This window comes from Lepisma saccharinum, chromosome 16 (genome assembly GCF_977018435.1).
Source record: "Lepisma saccharinum chromosome 16, izLepSacc3.1, whole genome shotgun sequence".
Taxonomy (NCBI): domain Eukaryota; kingdom Metazoa; phylum Arthropoda; class Insecta; order Zygentoma; family Lepismatidae; genus Lepisma; species Lepisma saccharinum.
In genome coordinates, this window is record NC_139244.1 from 35,827,519 (window position 1) to 35,846,466 (window position 18,948).

The 18,948-nt window shown below is 36.7% G+C and overlaps 2 protein-coding genes across 2 annotated transcripts in view; one reads left to right on the forward strand and one right to left on the reverse strand.

Moving 5' to 3' along the window:
• The first annotated feature begins 1,304 nt into the window (after positions 1–1,304).
• LOC146000555 (uncharacterized) lies at positions 1,305–1,754 on the forward strand. The gene has a single exon (XM_083138301.1). It carries the CDS (start codon positions 1,305–1,307, stop codon positions 1,752–1,754), a length of 450 nt encoding a protein of 149 aa, XP_082994427.1.
• A 5,189-nt stretch (positions 1,755–6,943) lies between these two features.
• The window catches only part of Wdr92 (dynein axonemal assembly factor 10), a 30,023-nt gene continuing 18,018 nt past the window's right edge, over positions 6,944–18,948 (reverse strand). Inside the window, exons 6-8 of the mRNA XM_083137332.1 lie at positions 18,299–18,433; positions 15,481–15,578; positions 6,944–7,548 (exon numbers count right to left, since the gene is read on the reverse strand). Coding sequence (XP_082993458.1) covers positions 7,341–7,548; positions 15,481–15,578; positions 18,299–18,433 — 441 coding nt within the window. The 3' untranslated portion in view covers positions 6,944–7,340. The remainder of the gene's footprint in view (positions 7,549–15,480; positions 15,579–18,298; positions 18,434–18,948) is intronic.

Consider the following 18,948-nt stretch of genomic DNA (forward strand, 5'->3'; position numbering starts at 1 on the left):
CTTCGCGATTAGCCAAAGGTGGCAGAAAAGCAAATTAAAATAAACCAAATCAATGTATCAATTATGGAGATATTTTAGAATGAGTAATCTTGAATTTCAGTCTGCCCATTATTTGTCTTGGTCAGTTTATAAATAGGGGAGAGCGGGGTCAATTGTAACACGGGGCAAATGTAACAATCGTTACTATGCTGCTCTCGTGAGGTATTTTTTAAAACTATTCAAACCTGTAGAAAGGAGACGTCAGTTGGGAGTGACTCATGTGGCGGTGGTGCTTACGTAGCGATTGTTCCGGCTATTATTGGTAGTTTTTCAAATTTTCAACACGTAAGTAAAAACATAAGGTTCCTTTTTATTTTTTAATAGTGATTTCGCGATGTCGTCTGATCAAGGTTTGTATATATCATCGCAATACACAATATTTGATGTATTTGTTAAGATAGTTGTGATCAATTTCTGGTGTCGGGGTTAGTAGTTGCAAGCCAGCAAACAATATGGCGTCAGGATGGGGCAAATGTAACAAATGTAACCGGGGCAGTTGTAACACTGTTCCAATTGCCCCTTATGCGTTTCTTATGTAAAATATTCACTTGCATTGAAATAAAAAACATTGTTCAACCATCCTGAATTATTACATTCTGTATGTTTCAGAATGGTGAGAGACAGAAAAAGAACTACCGAACGAGGCCCTTCACAAGATAAGATGGAATAAGCTGCAAAGTTAGTTTTGGAATTCAATGTTTCAATCCGACACGCAGCAAAAGCGCACAATATTTGTCATGTGACATTGACCCGTTTTGTTAAGAAGAGACAAGAAAAAGGGAATCCTGTAATGGGTTATAAACCACACAATAAAGTGTTCTCTGCCTACATGGAGACCCAGTTAACTGAGTATATAAAGAGATGTGCAAATATATTTTATGGACTCACCCCAAAAGAAGTCAGACAGCTAGCCTACCAATATGCAAACCAAAATCAGTGTAAGTTTCCAGAGTCCTGGGCAGATCGTCAAATGGCTGGTGCAGACTGGTTTACCGCATTTATAAAGAGAAATCCTACTTTAGCAATAAGGACCCCAGAGTCAACATCCTTAGCGCGTGCCATGAACTTTAATAAAGAGAATGTTAAATTTTTTTTTTGAAAACCTATCGAAGGTTTTGGAGCAATATCAATTCGAACCTCAAGACATCTACAATGTCGATGAAACAGGCATATCAACAGCCCCCAAGCTAGACAAGATAGTCGCACCAAAGGGAAGCAAGCAAGTTGGAGGAATTAATTCTCATGAGAGGGGCACCTTGGTAACGATGTGCTTAGCCGTTAGTGCCATAGGCAACAGCATTCCACCCATGTTCATTTTTCCACGGAAGAACTTTCGGGATCATTTTCTCCAGAATGGTCCAATAGGAAGCACAGGAGCAGCAAATGGTTCGGGGTGGATGCAGGCACCAGAGTTTTTACAATTTCTCGAACATTTTAGGAAGTATGCCAAGCCGAGTGTTGAGAGAAAGGTTTTGGTTATTCTGGACAACCATGACTCGCATGTTCAACTTCCAGTCATAGACTTTTGCCGACAGAATGGAATTGTTCTCCTTTCTTTCCCTCCTCACACGTCGCACAAGCTCCAACCACTGGACAGAAGTGTTTATGGTCCGTTCAAAAAGTTTTTCAACACCTTTGCTGACGGCTGGAGAAAAACCCATCCCGGTACTCGCATGACAATATACAACTTGCCAGGAATTGTTGTCTGCCATTAGCGATTACACCATCCAATGTTCAAGCAGGCTTCAAATGTACAGGAATATTCCCCTTCAACCGATGCATATTTCAAGAGCACGAATTTGCCCCTTCCAGCGTCACTGATAGGCCTGATTTTGCGGCACGAACAGAAACCCCCAACGAGGCACCTACTAATGATGACAATGAAGTTAATGAAACAGAACAATCAAGTAACTTGGAAGAAACTTGTTGTACCCAGAACAAAGAGCAATGCAACCCTTGCAATGAACCTCTTCCGTCCACCTCAACAGCTGCTTCTCCGGCTGACATTCGACCTCTGCCTCATGCAGAATCTAAGGAATCAGCACCTCGAAGGTAAAGAAAGAAAAGTGCTATATAGACAGATACACCTGAAAAAGAACAACTTATGGCACAGCAAAGATCGAGACCAGAAAACAGCAAAGGGAAAAAGAGGTTGTTCGACAGAAGTGATAGTCGTCAATCAAAGAAGAGAACTGCAAGCAGAAGCGCAAGAAGGTGTCAGGAAAGCAGCTCTGAAGGCGACGAATGTTTTTTGTTTAGTTTGCCTTGAGAAGTGGTCCAATAGTGCATCTGGTGAGCAATGGGTGCAGTGCTTAACTTGTGACAACTGGTCACATGAGAAATGTACCAAAGGAGACAGCTTTTACATTTGTCATAACTGTCAGTCAGAATGATCAGATATATCTTTGTTAGAAACAGTGTTTGGGACCTGGTATGGTTCGATTAGCCTACTTATTAACAAAAGCACAGTTAGCTAATTGTTAATCATTGTGTGAGGGTACATGTTATTTCCAGCAAAAAAATAAATTGTATTTCTGGTAAATGTTAGTATGTTACATTTGCCCCTGTAGTGTGTTACATTTGCCCCGGAGCAAGGGGCAATTGTAACATTTGTCGCACATTTTTAAAACATTAATTATGATTAGCATATTATATATGGTGGGATCGTGACTGCATAATATCAATAACAACATATTGTAGTGTTTCCATGCCGATTTTCACGCTGCAAAGATAAATAGTTCCATAGGAAATGCATCATTTGTCAAAATTGTTACAATTGACCCCGCTCTCCCCTACTGTGAATGCTTCTTACAACATCGCAAGTACCATTAATGTTTCTGATTTTGCTCAGGCAAGACTTTCAAGTTGTTGTTTTCAAGTCGTCTCTCTTAACGAGGAATGCTAGTGGCAACCCTGCCACGTGCCCCTGGTAGTTATGCCAGAGCAAGCGTTTGCTGTGTTGGGTTGCATACGTACAGGATAGATTTTAAGCGCTTATAGCGCAGAAACTAAGCGCTTTCCAGGTAAACTTTATAGGGAAAAGTTACTTCTTTTTATGATTTCTACCAGCACCCAAGCGTTGTTGAAAGAGTTATATATATAATATATATATATATATATATATATAACTCTTTCAACTCTTATATATAAGTATATATTTCATTTTCATTTTGCCATTTTTCCTTGCATTTGAAGTTTTCTAAAGGAGAGTATGATTCCTACCAATCCCGCTTAGGAACGCCACTGGCTCATTGCATTTTGAAGCACTGCAATTGGAAGGGTTACATTCCAAAGAAGACAACATGCTCTGAATACAGATGATCCTGACTGGAGAGTGTAGTCTTGTGAGTGGCAAAATGTGCCAAACAGATGGATTGGATGAAGTTTCAGAAGAATACCAGACCTCATGCCACTAGTGTATAAAACTGGCAAGACTTGTCTTATGGAAGTCAACCATTGAACGAGAATGCACCCAAACACCGAACAAAATGATCCGTGATGTTTACGATTCCATTGCTTTGTGTTTCCACAATGACCATCAGTTTGAAAATGCATTTGACAAAGAAAGAAAATTATTCATGTGAAGTATTTTTATTGTCAAGTTTGAAAATGAACTGTAATCTAGCATAAAGGACATCGAGATAAACTTTTCTTCATAACTTTTTGATAGTTTGGCACTACCAGCCCTTGAAAAATATACTTAATCTTCCATGTATATAGCCATATACTAGAGATTTATTGTTGTCACTGCAATTTATTTCTGTCAGAAAACATACTACCAACGTTAGTACTTTATAGAAGAATATCACGCTAGCAGGCCTCCCCGATGGCATATTGATAACATCGTCGCCTTGTAATCAAGGGTTCGATATCCGGTGGAGGCACATAGTGGTCTGGTCTCCACTTAAAGCTGTAGGTCCTGTCCCGATTAGCTTACTGTGCATAAAGTGGACTTAAAATGAAACCTCAATCTATCAGTCATGCTAGCAGAGAAGACATTAGAATGAAACCAGCTCATATTAACACTTTAGTTCACTTCATGCATTGTTGTTTAGCACATTTTATACCTTTTCATTAGAGGTTCATTAAGTTTTATTCAGAAATGTTTCATATTCTGATGCTGTCACATACTAAAGATTTTCTCACTTTCTGGTGGAAAGAAAATGCTAGTCGCAACCATGAATGTAATGCATGACTGCAAGCATGCAGGATAAAAATGCTGTTTCTTGGGGACTTGTAGTTGAAATGAAACCTCAATGAATGAAATATTATCAAGAAATATCATTCACATTGATGCTCTCTACATTTGTGAATTTCGTCATTGTCTTACGGAGACACCAAGTATATCCATATATATGTGTGTTACTTAAAACCTTTACAGTTGCTTTAAGTGGAAAGGGGGGGGGGTGCATGGACATGGTACTTCCCTATTTTATGCAAATTGCACCTCCTAGGCTACCCCTGGGGCTTGAACAACATACTCTACCTACGAACTTTCACTTCAAGCACAGTTTTACACATTGGTTTTGTGAAAGTGTATGAACATTTCATATGATATGGTACGAGGGTCACTATTTATATTTTGAGCCTTGGCAACACTGATTGAAGTTAGGCACGATTTGACGTTTGCACGAAATTGTCTGGCATTATTGACCATAACGTACTTCAAATGTTTTGTCAATAGCTTCATTTGTGTTGTTTATGTTGCCTTGGAGATTGCACGACAACAATAAAATGGAATTAACTCGTGAACATTTTCGTGCGATGATTTTTTACGATTTTCGACGTGGATTATAATCAAGACAAGAGTGCATCGATCAACTTACTTCCACATTTGGCGATGAAGCCCCATCCTTTGCCACTGTGAAACGCTGGTATAACGAATTTAATCATGGCTGCCATTCGCTCACCGATGAGATTCGCGAAGGTCGTCCAAAATCAGTTGTTGTTCAAGAAAACATTGATGCTGTGCAAAACCTAATACTGCAAGATCGTCATGTGACATACTGTGAGATTGAGGCAACCATAGGCATTAGTTCCACCAGCATATATAAAATATTACATGATCATTTAGCTGTGAGAAAGGTATGTTCTCGTTGGATCCCACACAATTTGACAAAAACTCAAAAAGACGCTCGCGTCAATTGGTGCAAACAAATGCTCAATAAATACAATCGTGGTGCTTCAAAAGACGTATATAAGATTGTAACAGGTGACGAATCATGGATATATGCATATGAGCCGGAACGTAAACAGCAGTCGACTGTATGGGTGTTTCAAGATTAACCCAATCCAACAAAAGTTGTTCGCGCTCGAAGCACATCGAAACAAATGGTCGCCTGTTTTTTCGGGAAAACTGGTCATGTGGCAACTGTGCCTTTAGAGGAACGTAGAACGGTCAACTCTGAATGGTACACAACAATTTGTTTGCCAGAGGTCTTCGGTCAAATACGGAAAACAAACAAACGCCGTCGGATCATTCTTCATCAAGACAATGCCAGCTGTCACACATCTCGTCTAACAACCGACTTTACGAACAGTCAAAAAATCGAATTGATGGGTCATCCGCCGTACAGTCCTGATTTGGCACCCAATGACTTCTTCTTGTTCCCGAATGTCAAGAATAAATTGCGTGGACGATGATTTTCGTCGGCGGAAGACGCCGTTGATGCGTTCAAAAACCATATTATGGAGGTGTCTCAAGAAGATTGGAAAAACTGCTTTGACAAATGGTTCGAACGAATGCAAAAGTGTATTGACCATAAAGGAAAATACTTCGAAAAACAATAAAGCAGTTTTCAATGCCAAATTCCTGTTTTTCATTGTTAGGCTCAAAATATAAATAGTGACCCTCGTATAGGGAAATTAATGTAGAGAACACACAACTACAATCATGCCCTTGAAATTGAATTTTTACACCACATCACTTTTTGTCGATAATCTGTTGAGAGTGTGTGTTTTTGGAAAAAAATCCTTTGGAAGAAGGGGATTTCAGTTCACTATTCCTGATGCATCAAGACATTTATGTAAATTATACTTAGTTTCCCCACTTTCTGAGCCAAAAATTAGCAACCAGAGGGGAGATTTCCCATCACACCTCTTTAAATACTATCCTGGATGAGCACTCTTCTTTTACATCTTTCAAAACACATATTAGTTCTCAATATGTCTTGATTAATTTCAAAGGAGAGATACTGATTTCAGTACTTGTGACTGTTATTCATACTATTAGTGGATTTTTTTATGTAAACTACAAATATAATACTTGTATGGAAGCCCCATGCACTACTATTTCAAACAATAATAACTTGAAACTTGTTGGCACATTGACATAGTGGTAAAATCTGAAATAATCGGTAAATCACTTCTCTGGGTTTTGAGGAAGTAAAAATAAAAGTATCTCCAGTTCTTTAATTCTATTTTAACTGTGGATTTGTTCCACGCCAAAGCAAATATGCCAACCGGGACAAGTTTCCCTGCCACGGTCTACCCTCTTCTTGTCAGCCATTCTCAGTTTAACCAATAGAGTGGGAGTCAGCACAAATTTATTGTCTTTTGGGTCCCACACAAAGAATCACGGTGGTGCCAACATTACAATTGTAAAAATTTCCTGTAACAATTCTATCCCGACGACGACGACAAAAAAAAACACAAAAAAAAACACCATACACTCATAGCAATCAGTATTTGTTTCATGTTCTCAATCAGCCTAAATAGCATTGGATCTAAACATATCTAATTCCACAGAGAACTTCGTACATTTCTTTCAATCACAAAGTTACCATTTCCAATTATGTTTACAGTGGCAGTGGAATGAATTTTATTACACAAGACGAATCTATTGAGAAATTAAGAGTTCTTGATTGGTATTACAAACTTGAACTCAATATGTTTCCAAAATACAAATTCTTTATTGTTTTAACATTTTTTTGTACAGTTACACATGAGATATGCAGCTTAATGACATCACATTCATTACTAACATGTTTATCTTTTCACTGACACATTGACACAACTCTCTTATGGTGCAGCACAAAACCTGTTTCCTTTACAATTATTTACAACATTTGTGAAAGACGTACTGCATATACTGGACTATCTAAGCTGAAGTTTCAAGATATCTGTTATGCAAAATTCACATCACCTGCCCTGCACACACACAAGCATTCTGTGATACATAAACATCATACCTCTGCCATTCATTGACAAATAAATATAAAGTTCTTGGCTAACGTTATAATATTATTAGTTGGGTACATGCAGATGACGAAACTAAGTATAAACATGTACTTAATCTTATTTCAATACAAATTTAACTTCGTTACAATGAGAACACGGATTGCCTGATCAAAGGCAGTGCACACAGCCAGTCCTTGTTTATCTGAGCTCCAGTCAAAACTCGATATAGGTTGTGAAGACATTGTACAGTTCTGCAACAAATCAACACTGCCAGGAACTCCAGCTTCCAAACCACTGCTGTCCTTTGTTACACGTCTCTCTGGATAATTGCTGGAAAAAAAAAAAAAAAAAACACCTTGCAGTCGAGAGTGGAAATACTGTTTTTCCCTATTTAAATATAGTAGGGTTGGGCAGACTTGTCACTACTTTATGGGTTACAACAAATATAGGCACATCACTAAAATTATCTGATCTGATATATATGTATACATAACCTGTAATTTAGTGAAAAGTTCTGTCATTTTATTATTATTTTATAATATATATAAACATATAATTTGTATGTCCTAGTTCTAAATACACACAGAGAGATGGACATATATTTTGAAACAACCGATTTTTACAATCTCTTTTCCTCATAGATCTGTTTTTTGTAATTATTATAATATGTTTTTTGATACTACATTTTTTTATTATGTTCATTATATATGCATTTCCAACAAAGAAATAAGCTTTCTGGTAATTTCTCCAATCAATGATGTGATGGCACTTGTTCACATGTAACCCACTCCATACTATTCTTGCTCCTCTCTGCTCTGATTAACATAATGGTACAAACAAGCAGTGATAAATAAAATAACCAGCGAATTTATGCTAAATTTTTCTTGCATGTACGCATTACTTGCATTGTAGAATTATTTCTGATATAACTGCATCTTTAATGAAACTAAAAATAAATGTCTGATGAAGGAAGGGTGTGTTCTCCTGAAACGTCGGGGGGAAAAAAACAACTGTGTTTTTATGCTTGTAATAACTGTAGACTACAAGAGAAAGAATTGATGGTCTGTTGACTTATTTAATGCCGTTTATTCTTCCTGTTATCTAAATTATGGTGGGAGATGAGAGGACCACAAATAAATTTCTATTTTGGCAGGTACTTCTATTTTATCACAAATGTTTCCACGCTGTTCATACCTTTTCATGGGTGGATTAGGGGAGCCCCCGTGGCAGAGTGGTTAGCATCATCCGCATCTTCGCAAATTAGCAAAAGTGGCACAAAAAGCGAAGTAAAATAAAGCAAATCAATCATGAGAGGGGGGGGGGGGAAGAGAATAGAGGATGAAATTGCCTCCACGCATGATGAGACATCTAGTTGACCACTTGACACCACCTCTATGAACTTGAAAAACAGTATAACATGGGTTGATGGGACCCACATGCTTTAACTGCAGCTCAGAAGGCAACATGAACAGATAGATGCCTGTGTTTCCTGTCACATCTGGAGAAGGAACCCTTTCTGGACAGTGCTGACATGAGATGAGAAGTAAGGTCTTTACAATACTCTATGGTGTCGTCATTTTTTGTAAGCATCACATGAACCTGTTCCAAAACAAACAAACAATCATATATATGGCACAAAAGAAGGTTAGACTCTATGTTTGATGGCCTGCTCAAGGTAACATTCATCGGGAACCTCTGCCACCTGGCCAGACAATCAATGCAACTATGTACTCTCGGCAGCTGGAACACATTCATGGGAAACTGCAAAATGTGGCATCAGCACTCGTGAAACACAAAGGTATCTTCTACTTGGTGAATAATGGGAGGCCACATGTGGCTATGGTTACCTGTGACACCATTCAATAAGTTGTTTGAGACAGGTTATATGGGAATATGTTTGACCTGTCAGGTACACAGGATTGCAATGCATCTGGAAAACAGAAATGTCACGGAAATTGGCTTGTCAGGGAAATGTCAGTGAATTTTGCAGATCGTCTGGAATTTACGTGCATTTTGGAGTCTGCACGAGAAAAGTTGCAAAATGAACAAGCAGTCCACTTCCACTTCTGAATTTGGTTCTTGTGATTCCACTCCCAAAAAAGATTCAGTTTAGAAACTTGTTTCTTTTGTTCTTATGATTCTCAGTCTTGTGCAAAATTATGGTTCCTTCGAATTTCTGTAATAAATTTTCAGTTTTATAATACTAGATATTAGAAAGAATATCAAAGTTAAACTTTCAGTCCAGATATCTGATTGATAACTAAAGTATATTGACAATATGATCATAATTATCGGAAAGGTTGGTGAAGATGAGGTTATCGTCTATTATTTTATAGATCTTAGTCTTGTTGGAATTTCCTATAGAATTCCAATATGCAACAAAAATTTCTGCAGATGCTCTGTACTTATATAAGCAAAAAAGCAGCATTTTCTACATTATAAATCTGCCAGAAAATGAAAAATTATGTATGGTTTATGAATTTTTTCTGTTGTTTTTATATTGTGGAGATCTGTTATAGTGAAATAATGAAGGTGAAATAATGTACCTCTGTTACCTTAGCCTAAAGGCTAGATGCAAGTGATTGTAGCACCCAATACATTTGATGCCAATTGTAATTTTACATTTTAGTCTTCGAAATTTCACGTGTTCTTGTGTGTGTAGAATGAAATTTGCTAACAAGAAAGTTGTGAAAGTGAATATTCATAATAATTAACGGATTATATATTTAATTGAAAAACCCAAGGTTCAAAAGCAAAAATCATGATGACAAAACATGTCTGAAAAAAATTCATTTTTGAACTGGAAAACTGGGAAATATCAATCAAAAAACCGTAGCAACCCTGGGTACATTTCACTTCACTTTTGGAATTTGAAAATGTCTGGTGAAAATCCGACAGAACTTTCTTGGTTACCTTTAATATAAGATGGGTAGTAGATTAAAAGCTTTCAAGCTGACATTTTAATACCTTAAACCTTATTGGCTTAAGGAATTTCTTATAACGTATTGGTAATTTATTGCAATTGAACACAATCAGTCCACCCATTCATGATTGTAGAAAAAAGTAAAATTTTCTCTATCTTGCCACAGCTTAAAATTCTGATTATTTTTCTCTAGACTACATTTTAATAGAATAATAAATTAAAATCCAAGCAATATCATATCAACACTTGAACTGTATGGTTTTAATGAAAACTTTATAATATTTAATATAGTAGTTACTTATGGAGGCATCACTAGTTTTGTGACAATGGTAAATGCAGCACATTTAGATGTTTTAGGATGGAATTCATATTACTCAAACAATGCACTGCCGAATGAGCACAGGGAGAAACCATAAGGGTCAAATTCAAAATTAATGTAGCCACATACACATAACAAAATGTCCTTTTGGTCTACGTGCAATTTCCTTTTACTTTCTCAATGCACTTCACATATTCAATGATTATCATTAATTATATACTTTAAAATTATAGTTTTAATTCTTAATTGAATTGAATTGAATTGAATTGAATTGAATTGAAAAGTCTTTTTATTTACTACAGAGCGAGATTCAGCCCTGGGCTGCTCTACCACCTAACTCTGGTGAATAAAAGTTACAATACATACATTTATAATACTGAATAATACTGAAATCAGATAACATAACATGAATGAATTTGACATAAATGAAAAATAATAAAATTATAAGAGAATACAATGACAGATACATTAACACACACACACACACACACACACACACACGTGTACATACGCAATTTCCAAATCGATACTAAAATAGCATGCACACAGGATGAAATAAATATTTGTTGTGTCAGATAAGTGTTTGCGAAATACATGGTTTTACTTTACTTGATTCCTGTTGCTTAGCCGTACGAGCTAATGCTCAATTGTTGTCTTTGCAATAAAAATAATACGACTTGTTCTTTGAAGTTTTTGGGTGTTGTAGCAAAAGAAAGGGCATTCCAAACCTTTGCAGACCAGAGGGAGAAGGAGTCTTCGAAACTGACAGCAGAGTGGCGGGGAATGTCTATTTTTCGCCGACCTCTAGTATTGTATGGATGTATGGAATTTCTAAATATCAATTTCTCGTGGAGATAGCTAGGTGTTTGCAATTTTAATACGTTATATATTGTAGAACACTGATGCAGGAGGCGTCGCCTAGACATGTTAAGGATTTTGTATGTATTGAGCAAGGGTAGGATGTGCTGATTTCTCCTGATGGAGAGAACGTAACGAATGCAAGAATTCTGTATTTTTTGTATTCTGTTCGATATTTTACGTTGTAAATTCGTGCCGTACACCACATCACAGTAATCGAAAATAGGATATATTAGAGTTTCGATGAGATATAATTTCTTTTCTTTAGTGAAAAAGTCTCTCCTCCTGTAGAGTGATCTCATTATTTTTAGCGCTTTTGTGCATTGCGCTGAAATATGCCCTGCCCAGGAAAGTTTGGGATCGAAAGTAAGGCCTAGATTTTTAACGGTTGGTGCATAAATTATGTTTTGGTTTTTAATTTTGATGTTAATTGTATCATAATTTACTTTTTCAAGATAATACTTAGAGCCTAAAATTGTGTATACGCATTTATTCTGGTTAATTGCGAGCCCATTTGCAGTGAGCCACTTGTTAAGGGTATGTAGATCATTGTTTAGATTATCTATCTTGTTTAACAAATCCGATGGTGATGACGATATCATCAACTGCGTATCATCTGCGTAACAATGTATATTACAATGGCTGATGGTCTTTGATATATCAGCGACGTATAAGGTGTATAAAAGGGAGGCCAGAATGGAACCTTGCGGGACTCCTCCATTTAATGTTATCGGTGATGATCCGGTGTCGGCAGGGTAAAAAACCCTTTGTCTTCTTTCGTGTAGATATGATTGGAACCAGTTTATTACAGGCTTCGAAAAACTGTAGTATTTAATTTTTGCTAGGAGAAGGTTATGATTGACAAGATCGAAAGCTTTAGAAAGGTCTAATAATACTAGTATAGTTAGTTTTTTATCGTTAATCGAACGTAAAATATTGTCCGTGACAGATAATAATGCCGTGGTTGTACTATGAGAAGTACGGAAACCTGATTGAGAATCAGGTAAGATTTTATATTTTGCAATGTACTCTTTTAATTGTATAGATACTATCTTTTCTGTGACTTTTGAAAATATTGATAGAATGCTGACTGGTCTTAAATCGCTTAGAGAGGTTAACGTCTGCTTTTTGGGGAGCGGAATAATTCGAGCTTCTTTCCATGCATTTGGAAATTGGCTGGTTTTCAGAGAAAAATTTATGGTATGCATGAGTGCCGTAAGTATGAAGGGAAGGGCCAGTTTAAGCATTTTGCACGTAATGTTGTCCACTCCTGCAGCACTTGATCGAATACTGTACACTGCCTTTTCAACCTCAGAATCTTGAACCTGGCGAAAGGATAATTCTTTTGCATCGTTTTGAAAGCAGTTCTCTAAGAAATACTTGCACTCCTTTGCAATAATGGCGTTGTCTCGAGGAACACTGTCGTAGACATTTGCAAAATGTTTATTAATTTCAGAGGGACTGCTCAGGTGAGGCGGAAGTTCTCCCGCGTTCCGTTTGCCACCGATACCAATTGTTTTCAGGCTATTCCACATATTTTTTGAATTTCTCTTATTGTTATTTACAATAAAAGAAAAATAAGCTTTCTTCTCTTGCCTCGTAACAGAGGTGGTAAAATTTCTTAATCTTTTATATTCGTCCCAATGTAAAATTAATTTGCTTCGCTTGTATTTACGCAGCGCACCATCCCTCAATTTCATAAGCAGCTTAAGATTATCTGTTAGCCACGGCGCTGGCTCTTTCGTCACCCTAACCGTTCGTAATGGGGCGTGAACGTTAAACAGGTCGACGAGATTTTTCTCAAGAAATTCTATTTTAGAATCGATGTTTCCAAGTTTAAACGTTTCATTCCAATTGATGTTTACAGCATCTAGACAAAAATTTTCATATTCAAATTTCTTAAAATCTCGGTTCGTAACATACTTGGCTTTATCCCTGGGTTTTGCTCAATGCAGTGACACGCTCGTCAAGCAGTGGTCTGAAGTTCCGATTGGACTCGCGATTTCGAAAGAAGATACAATGTTGGGGTTGTCAACAATTATTAAATCTAACAATGTTTCGGAAGATTCTGTTATTCTAGTGGGTTTATCAATCAATTGTGTTAAACTATACAATTTTATAATATCTTTAAGAAACAGGGTCTCCGCTTTTTGTGTGCTGAGCATGTCGCAATTAAAATCGCCTAGCATAAGGAAAGTGTCTACACTGGCATAGTTATCTGAAATAATTTCTTCTATGATGGCGAGATTTGTATAGGGTACATTTGGTGGACGGTAAAATGCGCAAATGCCAAGTTTTAAGTCACTTACACTAACTATCATGCTAATATATTCAATATCATTGTCTTCGGATGGTCGGAAGTCTACGAATTTTACTGCCAGCGCCGAGCGGATAAATATGGCAATGCCCCCGCCTTCTTTCTTGTTTCTGTCGTTACGGAAAACCGAGTAACCGGGGATGTTGATTTCGTTCGTCCCGTCTGCGCTACAGAGCCACGTTTCCGTTATTATTACGATATCGTAAGCACGTTGGCGTACCACGAACCTCAGTTCGTCTATTTTCGGGATTAAAGAACGAACGTTTGCGTGTGCTATGCTGAGGTCGGATAAATTTGGCAACCTCTGCTTCCGAACCAGGGTGTCGTGGGTCTTTGACCGAGTAACGGGGGTTGAGACTGTTTGATGGTCAGGCGGGTAGGGGTCGCTCCCTCTCATGACGTTTTCACCCATTCTTGAAAGAAAAAGGCGCTTCTGTTTCTCCTTCCCTCCCCTCTCTCTGCGGCCGATCGGAATACGTAGCTGTGGGGACATTCTTTGATCGAAAAAGCGAACAATATATCAAGGCAAGCACTTACCTGACTTACACGAAAATTTCTAAGACACATATCCAGGTTATTTCTTCTCTTCATCGGGTGGAAACGAGTACACAAACAACGACACACAATCACACACACATTTACACACACTATTGCTTGAGACGAAGACACAAACACATAATATTTTAATGGCAAAATAGAATTAAACATATTTAGATTATTAGTTTTCATGGCTCTTGTAGAATACACTTCCTACGAGCGACATAGGAGGCACTTGCTGCTATCCCAGAGTTTTTTCTTGTTTTTTTCACGTATTACGGCTAGATTGTTTTACAGGTTTGACAGTTGTCTACACGATGTGACATAGTGTTTCGTGTTACCTTTCCTGACCACTATTTTCCCATCTTCCGTGTACACCTGTTTGAGACCGAACTTCTCGATGGACTTCCTGAGAAGCTGCAGCCGTGCACTGCAGAGATCTTCTCTTATGGAGATTCCAGAGTTTTTTAGTTTCCTTTTGTTCCTGAAAACCAGCGACCTTGCCCTGTAATTAGTAAATTTCACGATGATGCCTCTGTGCGACCCGGGAGACTTCGGACCTACCCTGTGGGTGCGGCACAAATCACCGTTGCTTACGTGAACCCCTAAATGCTCCTAAAAAAGAGACAGGGCGATGTTGTCGGTACTTTCCCCTTCGGTCTCTGGAATTCCGAAGATACGTATGCTATTTCTTCTTTGGTATTGTTCCAGATCCTCTGTTTTTTCCTGCAAATTTCGAATATTTTCGTCTCTGTCCGCCAGTTCCGCGCGAAGGGAGTTGACTTCTTCCGAATTGAACTTCATCGTTTCTGTCAAACGATCCACCACAGCTTTTGTGATCGATTCAATTATGGAATCTGTGATCAGTTTTAGCACTTCTGGGGTTTGCACCGCTGATTTCACTTGCTCGCAGATCTCCCTGACGAAGGCCGCTGTGTCCTGCAGGGGTGACTGACCTCCAGCTGCTGCTGATGCTCCGCGTTTTCTAGGCGCCATGGCTGCTGGCTGCTTTGTTCGCGTTCACAAGCGAGAGAAACTATTCAATATTTCTATAGAGTGACTGGGGTGGGAAAGTATCTCTATACAGAAATCGTTCACACTATCACTTACGAAACAGTTTCTATGAAACAACACCGCTTATCCTCTTTACACCTGCCTTTGTATAACGAAATTCTGGGAGCGCAACTTACACACGTTCACTCGGCCATGCAGACTCTCGTCTCTTATTATTATCTACGTGTTGGTAATACCACCAGATGTGTAAGCAAAATAAAAAAATGGAGCTTGATATAAACCATATATACTTACTATTTCCACAAGCACAAACTTCCTGCTCCACCACAAGTCATGAAAATTTCTCTGTTCTGAGGGAGATGCCGGCACATCCAGATAGTAGATTTATGTGCCTGAAATTTTGTTAGAGAAAACCACAGTTTTAATGTTAATAATGAATAATAAGAAATGTGAATTTATCACACAAATATTACTGATTTGAAGCAAAATTCTCTCTAGTCAAAAATTAAATGAAGAAATTTAAATTTCTTCATCACTGCACATAACTCCAAAACTTTCTTACACACCTTGTTGCACGTGAAACTTAAATTTTGAATTTATATATTATCCATTGCCTGCTTCTAGTAAAATAAAAATGATTTTTCTTGTATGTGCACATTGCTTGCATTGTATTGTAATCCATTGCCTGCTTCCAGTAAAAAAAAAAGATATTTTTCTTGTATGTACGCATTGCTTGCATTGTAGAATTATTTCTCTTGTAGTCTACAGTTATTACAAGCAAAAAACAGTTTTTCTGTTGTGACGTTTCAGGAGAACACGCGCTCCCTTCATCAGACATTTAACTTTAGTTTGATTAAAGATACAGTTATAACAATGGTTAAAATTTTTTAACAAAAAAGAATCAGTTATACAATGGATGTTGTCAATGTTATATTGTAATATAACTACTTAACTGTGAAATAAGCAGTCTCTTTTATATATAATTTCAGATAAAATTTTTTGAACAAAATGATTTTTTAATAAGGATATCAAAAATGAAGAAGAAAAGCTTTTCAGTATAGCAAAAAAAAAAATGGCTTTAGCACTAACAGAATAAACCAATTCAAAAAATGAGTTACAAGAAAACTAAAAGAAAAAAGAAATGGAGGACAAGGATGAGAAATCTGTTGATAATAAATTTGTTTGTATTCCATTCCACAAGGGATTCTCACATAAAATTGCAAAAAATTCTAGAAGATTTAATTTCAAAATTGTTTTCATATCACCAAGCAGTTTGGAATGTACATTTAATGAATACAAAATGAGGAAATCTGTACCAGATGTGGAAACGACAGAAATATATAATATAAGTTGTTCATGTTCAAAGGATTATGTAGGACAAACAACAAGGAAAATGGCAATAAGATGGCACGAACATGATTTGGACATTACAAATTTAAACCCAAGAACAGGTTTGTCAGCTCACGTCATCGACGAGAAGAATATGATTAAAAAGAGGAGGATTTTAAAAACAGTAATGGGAAACATAGATTTGAATGTCTTGGAAGCTTCATTAATTGCAGAAGAACACTGGAATAAATTAAATAATGAAAATGGTAACATAGACCCACTATGGAGTTTTCTTTTTCACATACATATAATATAACGGGAAACATCAATAATCTCTGTGAAAGCAATGATGATTTTGAATTGCCCGAGGATATTTGGGATTCATAATCTTAAAAAAAGCAAAAAACAATCTTAATCTTCGTTGTATTAGCAAACTGATCTTATTAAGTAGAGTAGTACGAGTATATGCATTCAAGTAATACATGTACTTCTGCATACATATTGCAATTAGTAATGTTTTTAATCATCCTGAAACATCTAATGGGTTGATATGAACAGTTGTTTTGACATTACCATTAAAATTTGACATGTGAATGTTTTTTTAAGTCCACTTCATGCTCAGATAGTCTATTTGGTATTGGCCGGACCCTGTGAGCGAGTGGTTAGCACATCGCGCTGGGACGCCAAGGGTCCCGGGTTCGAATCCCGCTCGGGCTTGGTTGTTTGTGAATGTCAATTTCATCATTTCATCACTCATCCCCATCTTCGCAAATTAGCCAAAAGGCACAAAACGCGAAGTAAAATAAACTAAATCAATCAATATATTTGGTATTGGACCTACAGTTTTAAAATAGAGTCCGAACCAGTATGCAATATATCTCCACTGGGGATCAGTCCAGTATTCCTTGATAATGGCATAGGGTAGGCACACACACAACAAAGCAGTAACTAGAAGCACTGGCCAATATCTGTCTCGTAGCTGCTATGTCATGTAAGATTATTGAGGAAGTTGCAAAATATGTACGAGGCATGAATATTTTAGTTAGAGAAACAACAAAATGTGAAATTACACTGTGTAATATTAATTTCTCGTGTTTTTGAAAGGTGTGAGGTGCATTTTCCTACCATGATTAATCACGAAATGAACTGCAAAATAAACTCTTAAACAAAACAGGAAATTATTTTAGGAAATTAGAGTTTATTTACTGACTTAACACTTCCTTAAATCCGAAATATCTTGTGAGTTATGTAAATCATGAAAAATGATTAATTCTGATGTAAATATTTGATAAGCAAAAACTGACTCCTTTACACAGGAATAAACTTAATACTCTGTTAGCTACTTAAATGTGCTATTAGAAGGGAAACGTTTACTTCATGTAATAAGTATATTTTTTTAATCAAATTTGGGATTATATTCACCATTTTAACACCATGATGCCATTTTATATTCCACTTTTGATCCCAAAATATGCCTAGTTTCTGTGCCAAAAACCTTGATATTTTATTCACAATAAATATGTGGGTCTAAAAATATGGCCTTCTGAACCTCTAAACTAAGAACTGAAAGTGAAATAGGTTGGCAAGAGAAGTTAAAATTTCCTTATAATAATAATAATAATAATCATCATCCATTTTTAGCAAAACAATCAAAAAAAAAGCTGGCTTATTTACAATTCTATATTACACAGAACAAATATCAGCAGTACTCAACTACTATCTCCAGATTTGTTGACAATTGCACAGGCAACAATAGAGAGAGATGTAAAATATGAATCCTCACCTTTTCAGTCAAGTGAGCAAAACCCTTCTCTGGATGCAGAGTTCGCAAATCAAACACATGGAATCTTGACTCCAGTGATGTAGCCACAAGCTTGTTCATTTGTATATCTTTCCTATCAAAGTCAAGGCTGCACACCTAATAAACACATAATAAAGACCTATGAGAATTGAGAGATGCATCATTTATGAAAAAAATCCTAGGAGCTATGGCAATTCTTAATAAATACAAAAATTCACTTGTGGTCAATGAACTTCAAAACCAATAGTTCAAACTAAATAAATAAATAAATAATTTTAAAAAAAAGTATGGTGCAATCCACAAAAAGTGGTCATAATTCATTCCGATATGTATATAACAAATTGCATTAACCTGGAAATTATTATTGTTTATAATTGCATGAAGGTATAAATGTTTGTGAATGCATTTAATTTACATACTTCACCAACAAACATCTGTAGCCTATATGCTTCTGAGCCAAATGAAGTCAAACTTTGCCACATTCTTAAATCGCCACACATGTAACATATTTTCGTTAATGCATTTCATGCATTCAGGCTATGTCACCATACCCAAGTTCTTTTGATTTGTTACTCAAAGTACTTCATAATTCAATTAAATCAGTTCAGTATGAATATTCTAATCCAATTGCA

Excerpts from the sequence above, each read along its gene's own strand:
- LOC146000555 (XM_083138301.1), top strand. The coding sequence starts at position 1,305 with ATGTGCTTAGCCGTTAGTGCCATAGGCAACAGCATTCCACCCATGTTC.